This window comes from Chroicocephalus ridibundus, chromosome 4 (assembly GCF_963924245.1).
Source record: "Chroicocephalus ridibundus chromosome 4, bChrRid1.1, whole genome shotgun sequence".
NCBI lineage: Eukaryota > Metazoa > Chordata > Aves > Charadriiformes > Laridae > Chroicocephalus > Chroicocephalus ridibundus.
This window is the reverse complement of record NC_086287.1, coordinates 74,283,964-74,303,113: the sequence shown is the minus strand read 5'-3', so window position 1 is coordinate 74,303,113 and position 19,150 is coordinate 74,283,964. Positions and strand designations below refer to the sequence as shown.

Here is a 19,150-nt window from a genome sequence, read left to right as displayed (position 1 = left end):
TGTCCTTTATATGCGTGTTGACAACTACAGTAATCAGCTCTTTGTGAGAGACTGGGATACAAATTACGGAACAAAGCAGATAAATCAGCAACAGTGTCTGTATTTTATTACTTCCCTCTATGCGTATCTGCAAAGAAAACAGTCTATTTGGGTTAGGACACCCTGCCTATTCAAAAACCCAGCAGTGTATGGGAAGCTGCTGATTCCAGGAAGGTCAAGATTTGAAATTGGCAGAATGTACTGGATTGTGGGCCTGGGGTTTTTTTCCCTGATCTGAAATAATGGGTTTGCCTTACTAAAGTACAAGAGGAAATGTTAGCCTTTGTCTTGGGGGTGAGAACAGAGTGCCTCAGAAACACCTAAAGAGCCTGAAATTAATAAATTCTGGGTATTGACAGTCTCTGTGATGATTTCCAAGGCATTGCTTTGTATAAATCTCGCAAAGACTTCCCACAAGTTTATGCACTGGATATAGAAATGTCAGGTTGTTGCAGTGGAGACCTTAGCCTGCTGTGGTGACATGGTATCTTGTTTTTAAGCAATCACAGAGTAGTGTGTCTTCCAGGGAGCCAGTAATCCTGTGGGAATTTCAGACATTGCTGTGGAGTTTACCTTGCCATCTGAGGCTTGCCGTCAATTCCTGTGCTTGTGTTCTGAGACTCATGTACTGCCTCAGCAGCACGGAAGGAGTTTTGAGCACGAAGTGCCTTCATGTTCTCCAGAAATAAAAGGGTCAGAAGGAAAGTATTTCCATAGTTCCTGTCAAAAATATGTGCTTTTCTTAAGAGACATTCCAGTTTGTTAGACACAAGCGTTTGCTCCTGCCTTTTGGAAAAGGAGTTTGTAATGTTTGCTCCCTCTGAGAAATGGAGGCTTCTGACATCACCTTACAGTTTTAAAACCTTTTCTCTTGGGGTTCCAGGGGATGACTTTGACTTTTCAGGAGATGGAGGACCATTGCTAACCTACATGAAACAGACCAGTTTCGCGGCCTCTTTATTTCCTTCCTTCCAAGTTATCCAGGTTCCAGCACGAAGATCTTCTTGATTTCACAAAGGCTGGAACCTGTAGCTGTTCTGAACCATGCTGCGTTTTTGAATACAGTTTAACATTATCCCCAGGTTACAACTCTTTGAATTCAGAAACTGTTTTAGTGGGTTTTAATCAGAAAGACTGCAGAACCTTTTCAGACACGTATCCAATCTTGAAACGGCCCAAGTGCTGTTTTTTGAGTGTTCATTTTGCAGTGTCGGGCTGCCTGGCTCTGCCTCGATGCCACAGCATGCGCCTGCTGCAAGGTCCCTGTAAGATACATCCAGGTTTGCGGCCTTCAAAGCAAATACTAACCTTGGCTGGTACGTGGTGATACACACTACCAATACCAAGCCTCTTTTTTTCTTCCACAGGTGGCTGGTGGTGGAGGTGCTGATCACCACAGGTGTGTACCTACTGCTAGGGGCTGCTGTACCATCCCGCAGGTTAACCACACAGAATCCCAAAATTATGGGGTTACTTTTATGCTAAGCTTTTCAGTAAATGAATTCTAGAAGCTGGTGTGTAGGTGGAGATTGCTGCCTGTGTGGTTCAGGAGCTGAGGAGTAGAAAGCAACTCCCTATCCATCTTAAGTCTTTTGGAGAACAAAATAATAGACTGTGTCTCTGCAGAATGGTCAGTTCTTGCTAAAATCAGAGGTGCACATTTCAGGGATGTTTTTAGCTCCCTTCTAGAGTGAGGATTGGCTCCCAGCTGCTTTGTACAGACCTCCAAGAGGAAATGATTGAGTGTGCTTGAAGCACTCATAGGTATTGCTGGCATGGGAATGCCCTGTGGTTATGGAATGCGTCTGCCCATCCAGACAGAAGTGGATGGGATTTGCACCAAATCCTCTCTTGCAGTTAAATATCGAGGTCTGGGGAGCTAGATGGCTCTGCGCTTCACTGTGGTGGTAGATGTGAGCTGAGACCTAACAGTCTGCATTCCCTGCCTGGCGCTCTCGCATGAAAAGCAATGTGCAGTGAGTCACAGCTGCGGAGTCTCCATGCAGTAGTAAACAGAAGCTCAGGAAAATGCGCTGTCATCCCATCAGTACTGTTTAAGTGAGAATAATCCTGAATTTTGTGACTGCTCACGGTTTTTTTCACTGAACTCCCCTGAGCTACTGGTGACTACGTTTGCATCAGTGCAAATTCAGATGCTGTGGAGTGTGAAAAAACTATATCAGGCGTGGACTGACGTATAGGAATGGAATTCTTGTGGACTAACTCAAACCGAATCCATGACAAATAACAAAAAGGACAGTAGCATAGAGTTCATGGACTGAGATGTGATGTTTTCGTAATGGGTTGTGACGTGTGCATGAAGCTGCAGAAAACTTGTAATGAAGGCACAGGAGGCTGAGTCCAGCTGTGGTTCTTCAGAGTCATTAAAATGTCTCCATTACTCACTGAAAGGAGCTAACTGGAGCAATTAGAACAGTAATAAGCATCTCTAAAGTCTTGTGTCCGCATACAAAATAATGTCTTATCTGTTTAGAACTCTGGGCAGCCTGATGTTATGCTTGGGATTGTGCGCAGCTAAGTAGATATCTTTTCATATTAAAATCTGTAGATCTCTTCTTTTTCTAAATGAGAATACTTCTCAGTGTGCCCCGGGGATTTAGTCCTCTTAATTTCAACTAGGCTGCTATATTTTCTAAACCAAAATTGTATTGTTTGAATCTAGATGAATACGTCCTATTCACAGACTTCATTCTGGTAAATCAAACCCTTTATTTCAAAAGCTCCAGCAGAGAGGCATTAAGCAACACTACTGGACTTCAAGCAAAAATGCACTTGTCACTATTATTGACACAGACTTAAAGGCATGCTCTAATATAACTGTAAGCCAGCGAAAAGAAAGAGCTAAAAAAGTATTAAGAGGTAGGAATGAGTTTTGGTGTAGAGTAGGACTAAGGGAATCTGTTTTGCTTTCAAATGGGAGTTCTTTGTCCTGCTCCAAATCACATGGTTAAGCCTCCAGCAGGGACACGGTGGTTTATCATGAGAATGACAGCCCCCAGGGAGGAAGGCAGCAGCTCTCAAGAAGTTTGGAAAGCAACGATAGTCTTTGAAATGGAATTTTTAGAACATCCTGTCTACAGGATATTTATGAATTAAATGCTTAGCCTGTGAACTGCTAGAATCTCCGTTTAAAGCGATCGAGGAATTCTTGTAGACTTCTGGTGTTGAACAACTCATGCGAGTTTGTAGGAGAGGCTGCTATTTAGTGTAGAAAATAACCAGTGTGTAATGGTGTACGTCTTACCGAACTCTTACCATCTGCTGTTAACATTAAAGAAATTCTCCGGTTAAGCCAAGTGTTTAAATAGTTTATGTTACTGACCAGGTTCTGTGTACGGTTTCAGTTCTTGTTTTCTCATTTCCCCAAGTGGACCCGCTCCTGTTTGTGGGTTTTGGGAGCATGTTGGAGGTTATAGGCTGTGACCACTTAATAGAGTAGTAACGGAGTTTATGCCACAGACCGCTGCTGGAATTGCTTTAATTATACAAAGCTCTTCGGTTTGATCAGAGCTGTGGTCTGTGTACCAGATGTTGGAGAGAAGAATGATGGTTTTTTTTCACTTGCATATTTTCAGCCATATGTAAGAACTTTGTTATAAACGTGACACAGCAGGTTTGGCAGCGCCTCCGTCTAAACAGGGTGGATAAGACAAGGATCAGTTCCTGAAGCATTTGTTGCAGTTAAGCCAGTTCAGTTTCTTTAAGCTGCTGCATGGTATTTGCTGGCATCCTGTATTCATCCCAGTGAGAGTTTTCTGTTTTCTGTCTCTGCTTAGAGAGTCATTAGCCACTTCTCCATGTCTATCACATTTGCAAATTATGGAGAAACTCTGCTCAAGGGCCAAAACTGTGACAGCTCTTTTACACCCTCACTTCTGCTAATTGTCTTGTGCTGTGGTGCATAAGTCTGAGCACTGGGTTGAGTTGGGTTAAAATGGGGATTATTTTTTTTTCTTTTAAAGAAATAGCGCTTGCATGACAATGGCAGCAGAAGTGGAGTTGCTTCTCTGAGGCAGTCTTATTTCTCCACTGAGGCTCCTGGCTCCGTTTCCCAACAGACTTCATTGTTTCGGTTGCTTTTGTTAGTCTGTTTTAATGACTGTACTCTCCCCCTCTTTAATGCTTATCACTTTCTGAGGAATGCAAATGAACAGCAGTAAACTGGGGCATTCCCTTTGCCCAGTCCTACTACCAGTTCTTGGAGGTGGAACAGCTATGCTAACGAATATAGTCTGAAGAGCTCATCTGGAAATAGGGAAACTTTGTGGGAAACACTGGTAGTAGGACTGGGCAAAGGGAATGCCCCAGTTTACTGCTGTTCATTTGCATTCCTCAGAAAGTACCAGAGATAATAGTTGCGTGCCTGTCACTTATTCCAGTAGAAGTAAAGGTCAATATTTGCTCTGTCTTAAAAACGTAATTGTTTCTCATCCCAGGAGACTGTATGGGTGGCTGTGTGAATTCAAGCCAGTTGTGCTTCTGGCTGAGGGTAGAGCAGGCTAATCCTGGGCTCCTCTGCTGCAGTGCACCCTAATCGTTCTCTGCAGCCTTTTTAGTTACATGGATGCTAGATAGAGACGTGGTCCTGCAACCTCCTGTGTGCAGCATCCGTGGGGTGGTTTCTGCAGATGGGTTCCATGTGTGCGGATTATTGGAATAGAGCATTTCGTTTGACTTTGGGCATTAAATCTGGATTCAGCTCCTCGTCTGAGGTGGGGCAAATGTCTTAAAGGCTTCTAGATTTGTGCTGTCTTTGAAGAACGTAGGCAGGAGTCTTGCTTGCCAGAATACAGTGTCATGAATTGACTCTGGATCATCATCATTTGATCCCTGGCTCAGTCTTACATTGTTTGGAGTCTAGCAGTGGCTGGCTTTTGGACAGTGTGTCCTAGAACGAACTTGCATAATACGGCCAGCAGATGTAATTATCACAGGAATTCTGCTGAAGAGTAACTGCTAGACATCTGTCAGACTGCTAATTTTGTTGGGAAGCCTTGCATTTATTTAATCGGCACCCTTTTTTCCCTGTCTCCCTTGACCAGATGAATTTGATGCCTATATCATCGTGTCCTTCGTAAATGCCACCCTGGTGCTGTCTATCGGAGAGACTGTAGAAGAAGTGACTGACTCTGGATTCCTGGGTACTACACCTACCTTGTCCTGCTCTCTTCTTGGTGATGATGCTTTGGTGCAGGTAATGGAAAGCTGCTTCTGACATGTCTGTGTATGTCTGCCACTCTCCGCTTGCTGCACGGCTGTGGTTTCTACAGCAGTGCAACGTATGTCACATCTAAAGGTGTGGATTGGCAGAGAATGACACTTATTCAGCCTTTCCCATTTTATATCTCATTAAGTGAAACTGGACCAGCTGAAGATGGTCCATATCTCCTTCAGTGTGTGCTGTACTGTAGTTCCTTGCTGTAGTTCAAAGATGCAATGCTTCCAGCTGGCGAGTGGCGTTGTGCTAGTGCAGCCCGTTGCATAGCTAACGGATCACTGCTGCCAGGAGTGGTACTTGCCTTTGGCTTTTTCTGTGTCAGAACCACCAGTGAGATGGGAGTTGTGAAGGGACGGTAAATACAGAATTGATGTGGCTTTTCTTTTTTTCCTTCAGGTTTATCCAGATGGGATCCGGCACATCCGAGCAGATAAGAGAGTAAATGAATGGAAGACACCAGGGAAGAAAACCATTGTAAAATGTGCTGTGAACCAGAGACAAGTAGTGATAGCACTGACTGGAGGAGAACTGGTTTACTTTGAGATGGACCCGGTATGTGTGTTAATGTTGTGAATGATTTTGGAAGAGCAAGGTGGAGTATGGGGTGTGTCAGAGAGTGATCCTTGATCAGAACCTGCAGAAAAGGATGCTGTAGTGAAGCATCGTTCTAAAACGATAGGTCTGCATACCTGGACTGTGTTTAAGATGATTTAATGGCTAATTAAAGTCTCTGAAGTTCATAACTGAAGATGGAGATTGTGTACTTATCCTGTTGCTATTCTGGTTCTTCCTGTTGTAGCTGAAATAAGGCTGTAAAGAAATCGTTTACAAAAAAACAAACGGAAAAATCCAAATCACTGTCTTAAAAAAAAAAAAAAAAAAGGTTAGTGGGGAAGGTGTGGAGAGGTTTTTTTGGTGTTGGTTTGCCCTGCTGGCTCTTAATAATGTGTTTTTTCTTTCTCAGTCAGGACAGCTGAATGAGTATACAGAGAGAAAGGAGATGTCGGCCGACGTCGTTTGCATGAGCCTGGCCAATGTTCCCCCTGGGGAGCAGCGCTCCCGGTTCCTCGCTGTTGGGCTGGTGGACAACACTGTCAGAATTATTTCCCTTGACCCTTCAGTGAGTAGCTGTGCTGTTTGTGCCTTTTCCATTGGCTTGAAACGTTGAGAGTGGTACTCCAGAGGTGGGCTCTGTCTGTCCAAGCTGTCTTTCCGTATTCAGATGGATGACCAGGAATGAATAGCTTGCATGGCTTTTCTCTGCTGGTTGGGAGGACGTATGGCCCTTGATCCTAACCTGTAACAGATTCCCTTGTTTGATCTAGTCTCACCCATGCCTGGAAGTTCAGCTGATGAGATATGGAAGTATTTTCTTCTTTTGTTGTTTTGGGGTTTGTTTTTTTTTCTCCCATCTCACTGTTTATACCTGTAGTAAAGCAGACTTATTCTGCAAGCAGGTCAGGAACAAACCAGTATTGTCATTCCTCTACCTGCAACAGATGAATGTTTGAAGGATGGCTGAAGTAACATAAACTTTGCTTAGGTCTCTCTATGCTAAATAGCTGCAAACTGTGCTAGAATAATTTGGAAGGATCCAGTTTATCTTCTCCAAACCCCAGGGCTGCTGCCGCTCCTGCTTGCCAAAATCCACAGAGCCAGCGTCTATTGTGACTTTTTTCTTTTTTTTTTTTTCCTGTGCTGAATACTTCTTTATGGAGATTTAAAAGGGCATCTTTAAGATCCTTAGATGGAGCTTGAATCCCCTCTTGCCATGCCAAGCCTTGCTGACTGGTGTGGTGCCTCTTTTTGCTCTCCCACAGGATTGCTTACAGCCGCTGAGTATGCAGGCCCTTCCTGCCCAGCCCGAGTCGCTGTGCATTGTGGAGATGGGTGGCACAGAGAAGCAGGACGAGCTGGGGGAGAGGGGCTCCATTGGCTTTCTGTACTTGAACATTGGACTGCAGGTGAGAGATGCCTGCCTGGTTCTGACAGGCCTTTCTTGGTGAGCTTTGGCTTGCGAGATGGATTGCTGTAATAGCCTTGTAATAGCTGCTGGAGAGCAGCTCTGTGGAAAGAGACCTGGGAGTCCCTGGTGGACAACAGGGTGACCATGAGCCAGCAATGGGCCCCTGTGGCCAAGAAGGCCAATGGCATCCTGGGGGGCATCAAGAAGAGTGTGGCCAGCAGGTGGAGGGAGGTCATCCTCCCCCTCTGCTCTGCCCTGGGGAGGCCGCATCTGGAGTGCTGTGTCCAGTTCTGGGCTCCCCGGTTCAAGAAGGACAGGGAACTGCTGGAGAGGGGACAGCAAAGGGCTGCCAAGATGCTGAGGGGACTGGAACACCTCTCTGATGAGGAAAGGCTGAGGGACTCGGGGCTGTTCAGTCTGGAAAAAAGACGACTGAGGGGGAATCTTATTAAACACTTATAGGGTGGCTGTCAGGAGGATGGGGCCAGGCTCTTTTCAGTGGTGCCCAGCAACAGGACAAGGGGTAACGGGCACCAACTTGAGCATGGGAAGTTCCACCTCAACATGAGGAGGAACTTCTTTCCTGTGAGGGTGGCACAGGCTGCCCAGAGAGGTGGTGGAGTCTCCGTCTCTGGAGACATTCCAGCCCCGCCTGGAGGCGTTCCTGTGCCACCTGCTGTGGGTGACTCTGCTCTGGCAGGGGGTTGGACGGGATGATCTCCAGAGGTCCCTTCCAACCCCTACCGTTCTGTGATTCTGTGTTACTGTGCAGCACAACACAAAACCTTACTGTTCCCTCTTTATTATAACATGTTTAGCAACTGGCACTGGGGGGTTCACTGTGTGACTTAGTAGAGGCGCAAGTTTCCCCATCCATTCCTAGACTTAAAACTAGTTAAAAGACACGGCTTCATGTAGGACAAATTGTGCTTTTCCTCTTCCAGAAAGAGGGCATGTTCTAAAAAAGAATTCTGGGTGAAATGTTGTTGGGCAGTTCTTTAAAAACTGCCTGTAGGGCAGAGTATCAAAGAAGTAACTGCCCACAGCCACAGGCTCTGCTCTAATAACTCTGCTGTTGCACAGCTTTTTTTGTTGCATCCAGTACTGACTCTGTGATCTTTGACCAAAAAATGTTGTTTTGACAATTCAACATGTGGTAAAAATAATCAGAGCACTCTAGGTTCTTTCTCATGCCTCGAGTTTGCTGTCAGAATGCAAGCTTCTTGTAAGCAGCTTGGGTCTTTGGGCAGATGCTCTGTACCAAGAGGGATTAGGATCTGGAATCATCCCTCAGGTTTTTCATGGCTTGTGTGATGCACCAAACTTCTTGGTCTTTTTTTTGTTTGGGGGTGGGGGCTGTGTGGTTTGTTTGTTTGTTTTACGGTAATTCCTTTCTGCCCTACAGGAGCATGCAGGAGCTATGCTTTTTAATACTAAGAGCCAATTTAGATAGAGTGTGGTTGTAGAAGGGAATTGTACTGGAAGCTGGGAAAACAAACACTTAATTCTTCAGAAATTGAGTCTGTTTTGAGTAATGGCTGTAGCTTGTTATTCCTTATCTGTAATCCTGACCTAACGTTTTGGTTTGCTGATGTCAAGAATGGTGTACTGCTGCGAACTGTCCTGGATCCTGTTACTGGCGACCTTTCTGATACCAGGACCAGATACCTTGGCTCGCGGCCTGTGAAACTCTTCCGAGTGCGAATGCAAGGCCAAGAGGCGGTAAGTGAGGCGAGCTCTCAGAGGGGTGCAGATCCAGTCCCCAGGCGCAGCATCCCGGTTTTCCTTACTGGTGGGCAGGGTGGGGAAGCATCCTTGCAGCACAGCAGGACCCTCTGGGTAAGGGTGGGTAGTCGAATGACTTCATTGTGGAGCTGCCTGGCTCACAGCTTGTTCTTTTACAAACAGCCCTGTTCTTCTTGGTATTCCCCTTATTTATTAGGAAGTAATGTGTAGTGCTGCCCTGCCTTCTTTGAACTAGGACTTATCTGACCCATAGGCTCTTTTTGCAGCAGGTCTGGAAAGCTCTGAGCAGATTCTTGGGCTTAGAGACACTGAAAAATCTCGCCTGCCTTAATGCGCAGGGACAGAAAGAGCCCCATGCAGAAAGAAATCTTACCCCTTGACTGCCTGATGCAGTTGATGACCGTCCCTGTGCATGTTGAGAATGGCTGGGCCAGGGCCTGGACAGCTGCCATGCATGGTTCAAGGAAAATATTTGCAGGATTTGGCATAGAGGGAAGAATGTGTTTCATCAGAAGTGCCATTTCCAGCATTTTTGATGTGGCACTGGGGAGATCAGCCACCCCCTCCTTGACTCATTTTTGGATGATACCTTCAGAGTTGAGAAATATTGCCGGTCAGCGTAGGGGGCTGGATCTGGGAATCTGAGCTCTGCTCTAATGTTATGGTACACTGGGTGAATCTCTTTAACTTGCTCCTGCTGCTCTGCTGGCTGTAACTCGGAGATGAGGTGCTTTGCAGCTCTGGCAGAGAATGCTTCTAGAACAGCTGAGTGCTTTTCTACTTTGAGACCAGTCTTGGTTCCTTGTCTCACAATATGGGGAGAAAAAACATACTGCTTATGGCCAGTCAGCGATGGGCTTGGAGTAGCCTGTAAGTGTTTCAGTGTACTTCCAGTTTTTGTTGCTCAGGCAGAAAGTAAAGTTGCCCTGAAATTGATTTAGCCAAATGTATCAGGCTGAAGAGTTTAGAAGTCTATCTGCTTCCTTTGTTTCCCTTAACTTGATTGAAAATTGGCTACTGATTATTTTAAGTAAATTTCACTTAGAGTGCTACAGCATTTGGATTGTGACAAAGCAGTAAATATTTATTTTAAAAGACCTGTTCCCATTAGAACATGCTATTGTTTAAAGAAAAGGAAAAAAAAAAGAGATATGAAAGTATTTGTTGATCTTGGCTTTTACAGATAACAGTTTTTATTGCACCTTAATTTGAGTATTCATTGTCTTGATGGTGCTTTAAAGTTCCGCTTCGTGCCATACGCAATTTTGAGATAAAACTGTCTCTTGAAAGCAAGCAGTATCTCTGAAGATATGCTCTGAACTGGGTGGAGTCCACCCGCAAGAATTCAGTTGTTGTAGTGGGTCAGAGTCTGGCACTGTACATCCATTCAAGTTGCAAGGAGTGAGCTTGTCTCCATCCCCAGCCCTAATAAATTTGTTGTCTGTGTTACCCAGGTGCTGGCCATGTCAAGCCGTTCCTGGCTCAGTTATTCCTATCAGTCGCGTTTCCACCTGACTCCCTTGTCTTATGAGACACTGGAGTTTGCGTCTGGTTTTGCTTCTGAGCAGTGCCCAGAGGGCATTGTAGCCATCTCCACAAACACATTGAGGTAAGAACCCATGGGGGAAAACAAACGCTCCTGGGCCAGGTTGCCAGGCAGAGGGAGGGGTGGTGAATTCCCACTAGACATTCAAAAGGAAAGAGGTAAAGAGACTTACCTTAAGAATTAAGGGGTTTTTTTAAGGTTAATTGATTATGGATAATGATTTGATAGAAACACTTGCACGGATTTCAGAAAACAAATGGAATACAAGGATAGTTTGCTGTCAAAAAGAAATAGGGTGCACTGCTCTGATTTGTATCTTCCAGCTTTTTTAACAACAAATGTAGTTCAAGTTATCCTTAAATTCTCCAGTCCTTAGAGAGGAGGGAAGCCTTTAATAAATGTGAACCTGTTGTGTATTAGAATCTTGTGGTTTGTGATCTGAATTGGTTACTTTGCAGAAAATAAGCCACATGATTTAAGAAATCAGAGGCATGACAGGGGGTGTTTTTGTTGGCTTTTTAAAGTTCAGCTTAGATATTAAAAAGATACATGAAAATAATAGGGGAACACAAATTCAGGAGCTCTGCTTTATGCACTTGAACAGGCACTTTTTTCATATCTGTCCTCATTGAAATATTACAGCATTCATTGCTGTTAAAGGAGTCATTCTTTCTGGAGAGACTTGTGGTTTTTAGTCACCAAATGCCAGAAGAACTGGCATTTCAGCTGGCAAGTCACAGGAAGAAAGACTTGGCATTGCATTTTTCATACTCTGTTAACTAAAGTGCCTCTGAGGAGCATTTGATTACGTGTCAAAGTCTGTGTCACGTTTAGATTCAGGTGATGTGTTCCCCAAATGTGCACTTTGCATCTCCCGTGCGCTCTTTGTTCCTCTTGGGATAGACTTGTTTCAGCACTGCAGAAGCCAATCCAAAAGGGACAGGCACTCGGAACGCGCTCTGGGACAGTGAGAGCCCTCGAGTCAGGGGTGCTGCAGAGCCCACCCGTCCCACTGCATAAACTCCCATTTAGGATGCTGGTTTTGCCCCTCTCTCTGGAGCTGTTTGCTAGTTGCTGTCTGGCCCAAGAAAGGTGCTGCTCCTCTCCAGCACTAGCCAATTTCACAGATGTAAATCTCAACTCCAGTCGTGTTCTCTTGGACAGTTGCTTTCAGACCTTGCTTAACACACGTCTCTGTCCCCCAGGATTTTGGCACTGGAGAAGCTGGGGGCAGTCTTCAACCAGGTTGCCTTCCCGTTGCAGTACACACCCCGAAAATTTGTCATTCACCCAGAGAGCAACAACCTGATCATCATTGAGACAGACCACAACGCTTACACTGAGGCCACCAAGGCACAGAGAAAGCAGCAAATGGCTGAGGTAATTGGGGTGGGGGGATAGGTGCACTCATCTGTTCCCCAGAGGTGACTTCTGCAGCTGGAAATCCTCCCTGCTCACTAGTTCCTGGCTGCCATTGCCTGCAAGTTTTTGTGTGAATGCAGGGGCTGAAGGGAGCAAAGATTTGCCTCAAAATGCAAATTTCAGCAGAATACCCTACTTCCCAATGCTCCTTTATTTGTATGTTGTTATGGCAGCCTTTAAGAACCACGTATTGGAGGACAATCATGCTTCTGTAACACCATTTTCTGGGTTTTCTGGGACTGCTTGATTGGATTTGCTTGTTTGGATTGCAGCGGGTTATTTTCTTCTCACTGTTGTTTCCAGAGTTGTTGATTTGGAGAAATAGCTCCCGAGACAACTGCCCCTTGGGAGAGGGCAGAGCTGATGCTGCTGTCCTCTGAGCTGCAGAGGCTCCCTTGGGACTAAGCTCAGGGTGGGTGGAAGCTTTGGGATTTGATGGCTTTTATGTCTTCACAGGCAGTACCTTGCCCTGGAACACCTGGGCTTAGGGGAAACAGGGAGGCTATATTCTATGCAGAGCATCAGCATGACTGGAAAGGAAACCCACTGAGCTGTTCTTTTCTCCTGTCCTTTAATGTGCCGTAGGAAATGGTGGAGGCTGCGGGTGAAGATGAGAGGGAGTTGGCTGCAGAGATGGCTGCAGCCTTTCTGAACGAGAATCTTCCTGAGTCCATCTTTGGTGCTCCCAAGGCAGGGAATGGACAGTGGGCCTCTGTTATCAGGGTGATGAACCCCATCCAGGGCAACACATTAGATCTGGTCCAGCTAGAGCAGAACGAAGCTGCCTTCAGGTAAGGAGCATTGCCAGAAGCAGCAAGAATCTCTGCTTGTGATGAGTCTTATGTGGTCCTTTCCAACCATGAAGATTCTGTGATTCTGTGGTTTATTTCCTTCTTTTTTGCTCAGCTGTTACTGAGTTGAAATCCAGATGCAGCATATTATCAGGAGACTGGCTTGAAATTCCAGAAGTGATTTCCACATGCTTAAAGCTTTTGTCTTGCCTTTCCTTCCCTTCCCACCCCGATCTGTCTTCATGTGACATTAAGAGCCTGGCACTCCAGATGTTTGCTGGACCCCAGTGCTTAAAGAACAACACGGGCATGTAAATGAAAGATAAGAGAGCCGGGAACAAGAGAATGTACTGCTATCTCTCACTTCCCTTTCTCATCCAGATAAACTGAGCATATATTAGATGGAAAGGAAGCGTCAGAGGGACTGGAGGGGAAGACCAACACAATAACCATGAAGAGTAGCAAGTGTCGCAGCAGGTGAAATGGAGTTAGGTCATGCTGGTCCAAAAGGTTGACTCCATCCTGTTTTGTCCAGGATTCCCAGCCTGGCTGAGCTAGGCACCGGGCAGGAAATAACACTGGAAGATGTGGAAGGTTATAGGTACATGTTCAAATTGTAACACCCTTTGAAAAACAGCTTCTAGTGGAGCTTTGCACGCTGCTAGGCAGTGTCCAGCTTGTGAAAGCATAAAAGTAATGCTTTGGGCACGTGTGACAGCTGGAGCACATCTTTTTATATGAGGAGTGGGAAGAATGAAAGAATCTGCATTAAACACTCCTGCAGGGAAGAAAAAAACGACCTCTGAAAATGAAATGTCGGTGTTGGAAGTGTGGACTCCCAAATTTCTGCCAGGCAGGGTGCAAGTGGTGCTGTCAGGGAATCCAGTCCCCGTGTGCAGCATTCGTTTGTGTCGTGATCACGCTGATCTCCTGCCATGTCTTGTCATCCCCAGCGTGGCTGTGTGCCGCTTCTCCAATACCGGTGATGAGTGGTACGTGCTGGTGGGAGTTGCCAAGGACCTGATTCTGAACCCACGCTCGGTTGCTGGGGGATTTGTCTACACGTACAAGCTGGTGAATAGTGGTGAGAAGCTGGAGTTTCTGCACAAGGTGAGAGGGATAAAAAGGCCTGTTTGGGTGACTGGGTCATTTACAGGCAGTACTGAAATAGCTGTCATTTCACCCGGAATGCTATAGTGATATTGCAATACTCAGTGAATTCTGGGCAAGAGCGTCATGCTGATGTTACACGCTGTTACAGCAGCCTCTGAGAAAATAAACTGCTTCCTCCAGAATCACTCAGGACATCTTTTGCAGAGCTGAGAATTGAACACAGGTCTCCGGAGAGTCTCAGTCCTTTGGCCTTAGCTATAGTCTTATCCATCTAATTGGGTAAATGGGAAAGGAGCAGTGTTTTTCATGCCCCTGTTAGGGAGGGGAGAATGTGAGCTCAGAGAGCTGCTCTGAGCACATGTTTACAAAGTGAATTCGTACTTGGGTCACTTGAGCCCTGGTGCTAAGGCTCTCAGTCCTTGGCTGGCCACATGAAGCTGGTGTGAGATGTCATCTTTCCTCTGATGCTGTTTTGGTTGAGTGTAGAAATGATTAGTCGCCTAGTGACTGACTTGCTTGACAGGTCTCCGGGGCTTTAACGAGGGTTTCAGCAGAACTCCGTTAAAACAGAATTCTGTTCTCCTTCCCATGTGCTTCCAGCATGGATGAGATTTGAGCAGATGAGCACGTGGAAAGGAATGTTGTGGCTTATTCACTTCCTACAGTCCTGATGGAACGAGTGGGTTCTGTGCTGGACGAGGGCCTTTTCTGGTGCCACTGAACACCCACTTGGAAGTTGGCAGAGCTGGTGATGTGAAATAACTTCTCTTAGCCAGCGCAACCAAGCTGGGAATGCTGGAACTGGAAGCTTTCTGCATGTTCCTATTCTCTGCTGTGGCCGATGCCTTTGGATTACTGAGTGGTAGGAGGTTTTTCAGCCCTGTCTGAGTTACTGGAATTGCGGGCACGCTGTAATTGTTCAGATGTAACAGTTCTTCAGAGGCAGCTTCAGTGGCAGATGGCTGAATTAGATTCATGCCTTTGTTTTAAAAACAAGACAATCTGGATGGATTTAGGCAAAGCAGAAAATCTTTGCTGAGGATAAAGCAAAACTAAGTACCAAGGCAACAAGATCCTTGCCTGCCTTTGCTGCTTGCCCAGCGTGAGGTTCTTACAGCAGTCCAACACGTCAGTTCAGGTGCACTGCAGTGTGTTGTCTGTGTAGTACCCAGAGCTCTGTTAGCACCGCATGTGGTATGTGCTGCTGTTGAAAGACCTACAGAGGACTGACCTTTTGCCCCTCCTTTAGAAGAAGATTGTGATTAGCCTTTTGCGTTGAAAGCCTTGGCGCAGGCCAGCAAGCTTCAACTGAGCCATTAGCTGGATCCATTCTGAAACTTGGTGTAAGGTTAGCTCTGTTAATGGGGGTCTCACAGTTGTCATCTTCCCTCTCTAGACCCCTGTGGAGGAGGTTCCCGCAGCCATTGCTCCGTTCCAAGGTAGAGTCTTAATTGGAGTTGGAAAGCTCTTGCGCGTTTATGACCTGGGCAAGAAGAAACTGCTTCGGAAGTGCGAGAATAAGGTACTGGCTTTTGTTCTTCGCCAGGGCTGTTAACTTGGAGTGATGCTTTGCAGCAGGAAAGAAACAAGGGTTTAGCTGCTACTCCAGCCCAAGTGTGTCTGTGCACTTGGACTGCAGAGCTGGTGTGCGCTGGGTGCGTGCACCTGCAGCAGTGTCGGCAGCTCTGGCTGGACCCGGCTCTTGTGCTGCCCCTCTGCACTCTAGGCACGCATTCGGATAGTAGTGTTGCAGGTTCCTTTTTTGTACCAGCTGAGTGCAGGCTGTTAGTGGACATGTGCAGGAGGTTCACAAGCCTGTACAGACTCTGGCCGTGGCCATCTGCTGCGAATGTGAGAGGTCTTACTCGGATACAACACAACTGCTGGAAATGTTTCCTTAGGTTAGGTGATCAGTAGGCTGGGGACAGAAGCATGGTTTTCTAGCTCTTAATTGCGTGCTCCTCCCCTCTGTCGTGCAAGCTGCGGAACCTGTGCCAGTTGCTCATTACTGCACAAAGGAGCTCCAGCAAGCTCACAGGCAGACTGGGAGCTTGTAGGGGAACGTTTTTTTGTGTGTTGGGTGTTTTGTCTTTTGTTTTGTGTTTGGGGTTGGTTTTGGTTTTTTTGTTGTTTTCTTTTTTTTCCTAAAATATGGCTCACATAAAAAATTGAAGCTTTCCTTCTTGGGTCTTTCATGACCACGGTAGTGAGGGGACACTGAAGCAATGCCTGCTGCCAGGACTGTCCCTGACATCTCAGTTCATAGGCTCACCAGCAGTGCTTGTTCTCTGGATGTTACAGGTGTTCAGCAGGTTGAGAATGACGCGTGGTGGATGTTAGGTTGCAAGGGGCCCTGTATTGACAGTGTATTTAGATTGGGGCTGTAGCATGCTAGACATGAGAGGTAGTTTTGGAGGGAAAGATGGGAAATGGGGAGTGAACCATGGATCACAGGGGGGAAAATAGTGGTTCAGTAGGAGCTGGGTAGAGTTAGTGGGTTATGCTTCCCTGTTTGAAGCACTCAGGTTTTGGCCTTTCTCTCTCAAAAGCACATTGCCAACTACATCTGTGGGATCCAAACCATTGGGCACAGAGTGATTGTTTCAGACGTTCAGGAGAGTTTCATCTGGGTGCGCTACAAAAGGAATGAGAACCAGCTCATCATCTTTGCTGATGACACTTACCCCCGGTGGGTCACTACAGCAACTCTCCTGGATTATGACACTGTGGCTGGAGCAGACAAGTTTGGCAACATCTGTGTGGTGAGTGTGCTTCGGATAAGTTAGGGCTTTTTGGACACGACGTGTTTTTCCTTAAAACATCCATGATTTGTCTTAAAAGAATGACAGTCTCTGCTTCGCTGGAGACAACGCCCTGTACCATTCACTTGTTTTTAAAGGGTGACTAGCTGTCGTCATAGCAGATGGCTGCAGTTTATCAGTTTATTAGTTAAAGCACACAAATTAAAGCATCATCAGGTCAAAAACCATATTTCTGAAGTGTTCAATAACTTGTGTTGAAATTGCCCCAAAACTGGCTGTGAATAAGGCTTGAAACGAAGCTTTGACTGTGAAAGGGCCCAGGAGAAGGCGCCAGGGTTATCACTCTTACTTTCCCTGGCTAAACCTCATTGCTGGCATTTAGCTTTCTCTGTCACTTCCTCTTGAAAGTTGGCTTTGTCAGTGCTGACACTTCCCCAGTTGGATGGATTTCAGCAGGGGAGGAGGAAAGAATAGATGGTCTTTCTGCCAGAGCTTTGATCTCTTTCTGAAGTGTGCTCGGGTGCTTTGGAGCGCAGAGTTCAGCAAGTGTCAGACACCGCGCCTGCAGGATTTGGCTGACGCACACAAATCAATCCGCTTCGGTTTTCCTGCCCCACATCCATCAAACTTTCTCCTTAGCGGGAACCACCTTCAAACCGTCTTGACCATACCTCCCAGGGTGATCTGCAAGTGCCGGAACAGAGCAGGGGCCAGTCGTGAGGTCCTGCCAAAGCTTTTGAGTGATGGGCCATGAGTCTTGACAGCACGGTTGTTGTTAAACTCTAAAGGCTTTGTTGGAGGGGCAAATGGATGATTTTGGTGGAAGTATAAAGTGATTCTTGTAGAGTCCACAACAGTGGTCATTCAAAGACCCAGTGATTCTCCAGAGATAATTTGCTGCTTCTCTGCAGCTTGTTGACTCTTTCTTCCTCTCTCACCGCAGGTGAGATTGCCTCCCAACACCAACGATGAGGTAGATGAGGATCCCACAGGCAACAAAGCGCTCTGGGACAGGGGGCTTCTTAACGGAGCATCACAGAAGGTAATTCTCCACGGGAAGCACATGGCTATTGTGGGAACGGAGAGTGCTGCTTTTCTGTGCAGTCCTCTGCAGTGTCGTCCGGGAGATGTATTGGCAGTTCTTCTTCTACACATCTACCATGCTGTGGGTGAGCGGCTTGCACTGTTGCTGGGAGCCAAATTCAGTTTCTGAAATCACGGGCCGATGCCTATTCAGTGATGTCTGATTGAAGCAGCACGCTCGTTTTCTTTTCCTGCTTTCCCTCATTACTTGCATCCATTTGTCCAGCTCAAGAGGGGAATTCAGCAGCATGCTGAGTTTTGCCATCTGGTCACAGGTGGAAGGCACTTCCTCTTGAGAAAGGCGTTTCAGAACTAGCAGGTGGCCAAATTTATTCTGCTTTCCTCTCTCAAACCTTTTGATGCTTTTATATAAGCTGAAGAAAAAACCATGCTTCTGTGATTTCAACTTTCAGGCTGAAGTGATTATGAATTACCACGTGGGAGAGACGGTGCTTTCCTTGCAGAAGACCACGCTGATCCCAGGAGGCTCTGAATCTCTTGTCTATACCACCTTGTCAGGGGGGATAGGAATCTTGGTCCCTTTTACTTCCCACGAGGTAAGCAAACCCCATCGTTATGCTGCAGACCTGCTGCTTTTCTGTGTGCTCGTCCTCAGCCAATATATTAATGTGCTGCATCCCTTGAGGGTAACTCTAGGGCTCTGCAGCGCGTGAAAACGCAGGCTGCCTGTGGCTGTGGGACAGGCTCCGATGCACAAGGGAAGAGAAGGAGCTTGTTAACTCCTCCTTCTGTGTTAGCTCGGTGGAGAGTTGAGAGCTTTTCTTGTTGGCACTGCTGTTCTAAATCTGTTTGTGCTCCAGAGTAGCTCTTGGGTGACTTAGCGTCTGTGAGGAGGCATCCTTTGGCGCGCTTTGTGTAGCCTGTAAACTCTTGATCAGGCACTGATGCTTCGAATCCCGAAGATTGTATTCTCTGCTCCGTTTGCTGTGGCCTCCTGGAGCAGCGGATGCCAAGGTGTTCACTCTTGGGGCTGCACCTCTGTGCTGCACAGCTGCTCTGGTTCTTGGCAGGCTGATGCTGGCCAAGGTGGCACAGTTGGCTGCTCGGCTCTGCTGTGGGTGCTCCAGGTGGGGGAAGTGGCGAGGGGGTGGCCGTGACCTCGGCTGCTCCGTCAGAACCTCCTAAGGGCAGTGTTTCAGCCAGCGCAGGAGCTGGCTGATGAGCGTCATCTTGCCTTGCCAGTGGCAAACCGTTCTCTTAGCGATTCTCAATCTCCCCAGGATCACGACTTCTTCCAGCATGTGGAAATGCACTTACGGTCTGAGCACCCTCCTCTCTGTGGACGAGACCATCTCAGTTTCCGCTCCTACTACTTCCCGGTGAAGGTAGGTCTGGGTATTTAGGCTCAGCTGGTCATGGGGGTGCAGAGGCTTGCTCTGGGACGCGGAACTGCTTCGAGGCCTGGCAGAAGCAAGTCGCGGT

The 19,150-nt window shown here is 46.7% G+C and overlaps 1 protein-coding gene across 1 annotated transcript in view; it reads left to right on the top strand.

Moving 5' to 3' along the window:
* Positions 1-19,150, top strand: part of SF3B3 (splicing factor 3b subunit 3) — a 30,524-nt gene that overhangs the window by 9,548 nt on the left and 1,826 nt on the right. The window contains exons 12-25 of the mRNA XM_063334155.1: positions 5,103-5,254; positions 5,675-5,830; positions 6,243-6,398; positions 7,099-7,242; positions 8,844-8,966; positions 10,445-10,599; positions 11,742-11,916; positions 12,544-12,749; positions 13,703-13,859; positions 15,259-15,384; positions 16,412-16,624; positions 17,568-17,666; positions 18,121-18,264; positions 18,949-19,053. Of these exons, the coding sequence (XP_063190225.1) occupies positions 5,103-5,254; positions 5,675-5,830; positions 6,243-6,398; positions 7,099-7,242; positions 8,844-8,966; positions 10,445-10,599; positions 11,742-11,916; positions 12,544-12,749; positions 13,703-13,859; positions 15,259-15,384; positions 16,412-16,624; positions 17,568-17,666; positions 18,121-18,264; positions 18,949-19,053 (2,111 nt within the window). The remainder of the gene's footprint in view (positions 1-5,102; positions 5,255-5,674; positions 5,831-6,242; positions 6,399-7,098; positions 7,243-8,843; positions 8,967-10,444; positions 10,600-11,741; positions 11,917-12,543; positions 12,750-13,702; positions 13,860-15,258; positions 15,385-16,411; positions 16,625-17,567; positions 17,667-18,120; positions 18,265-18,948; positions 19,054-19,150) is intronic.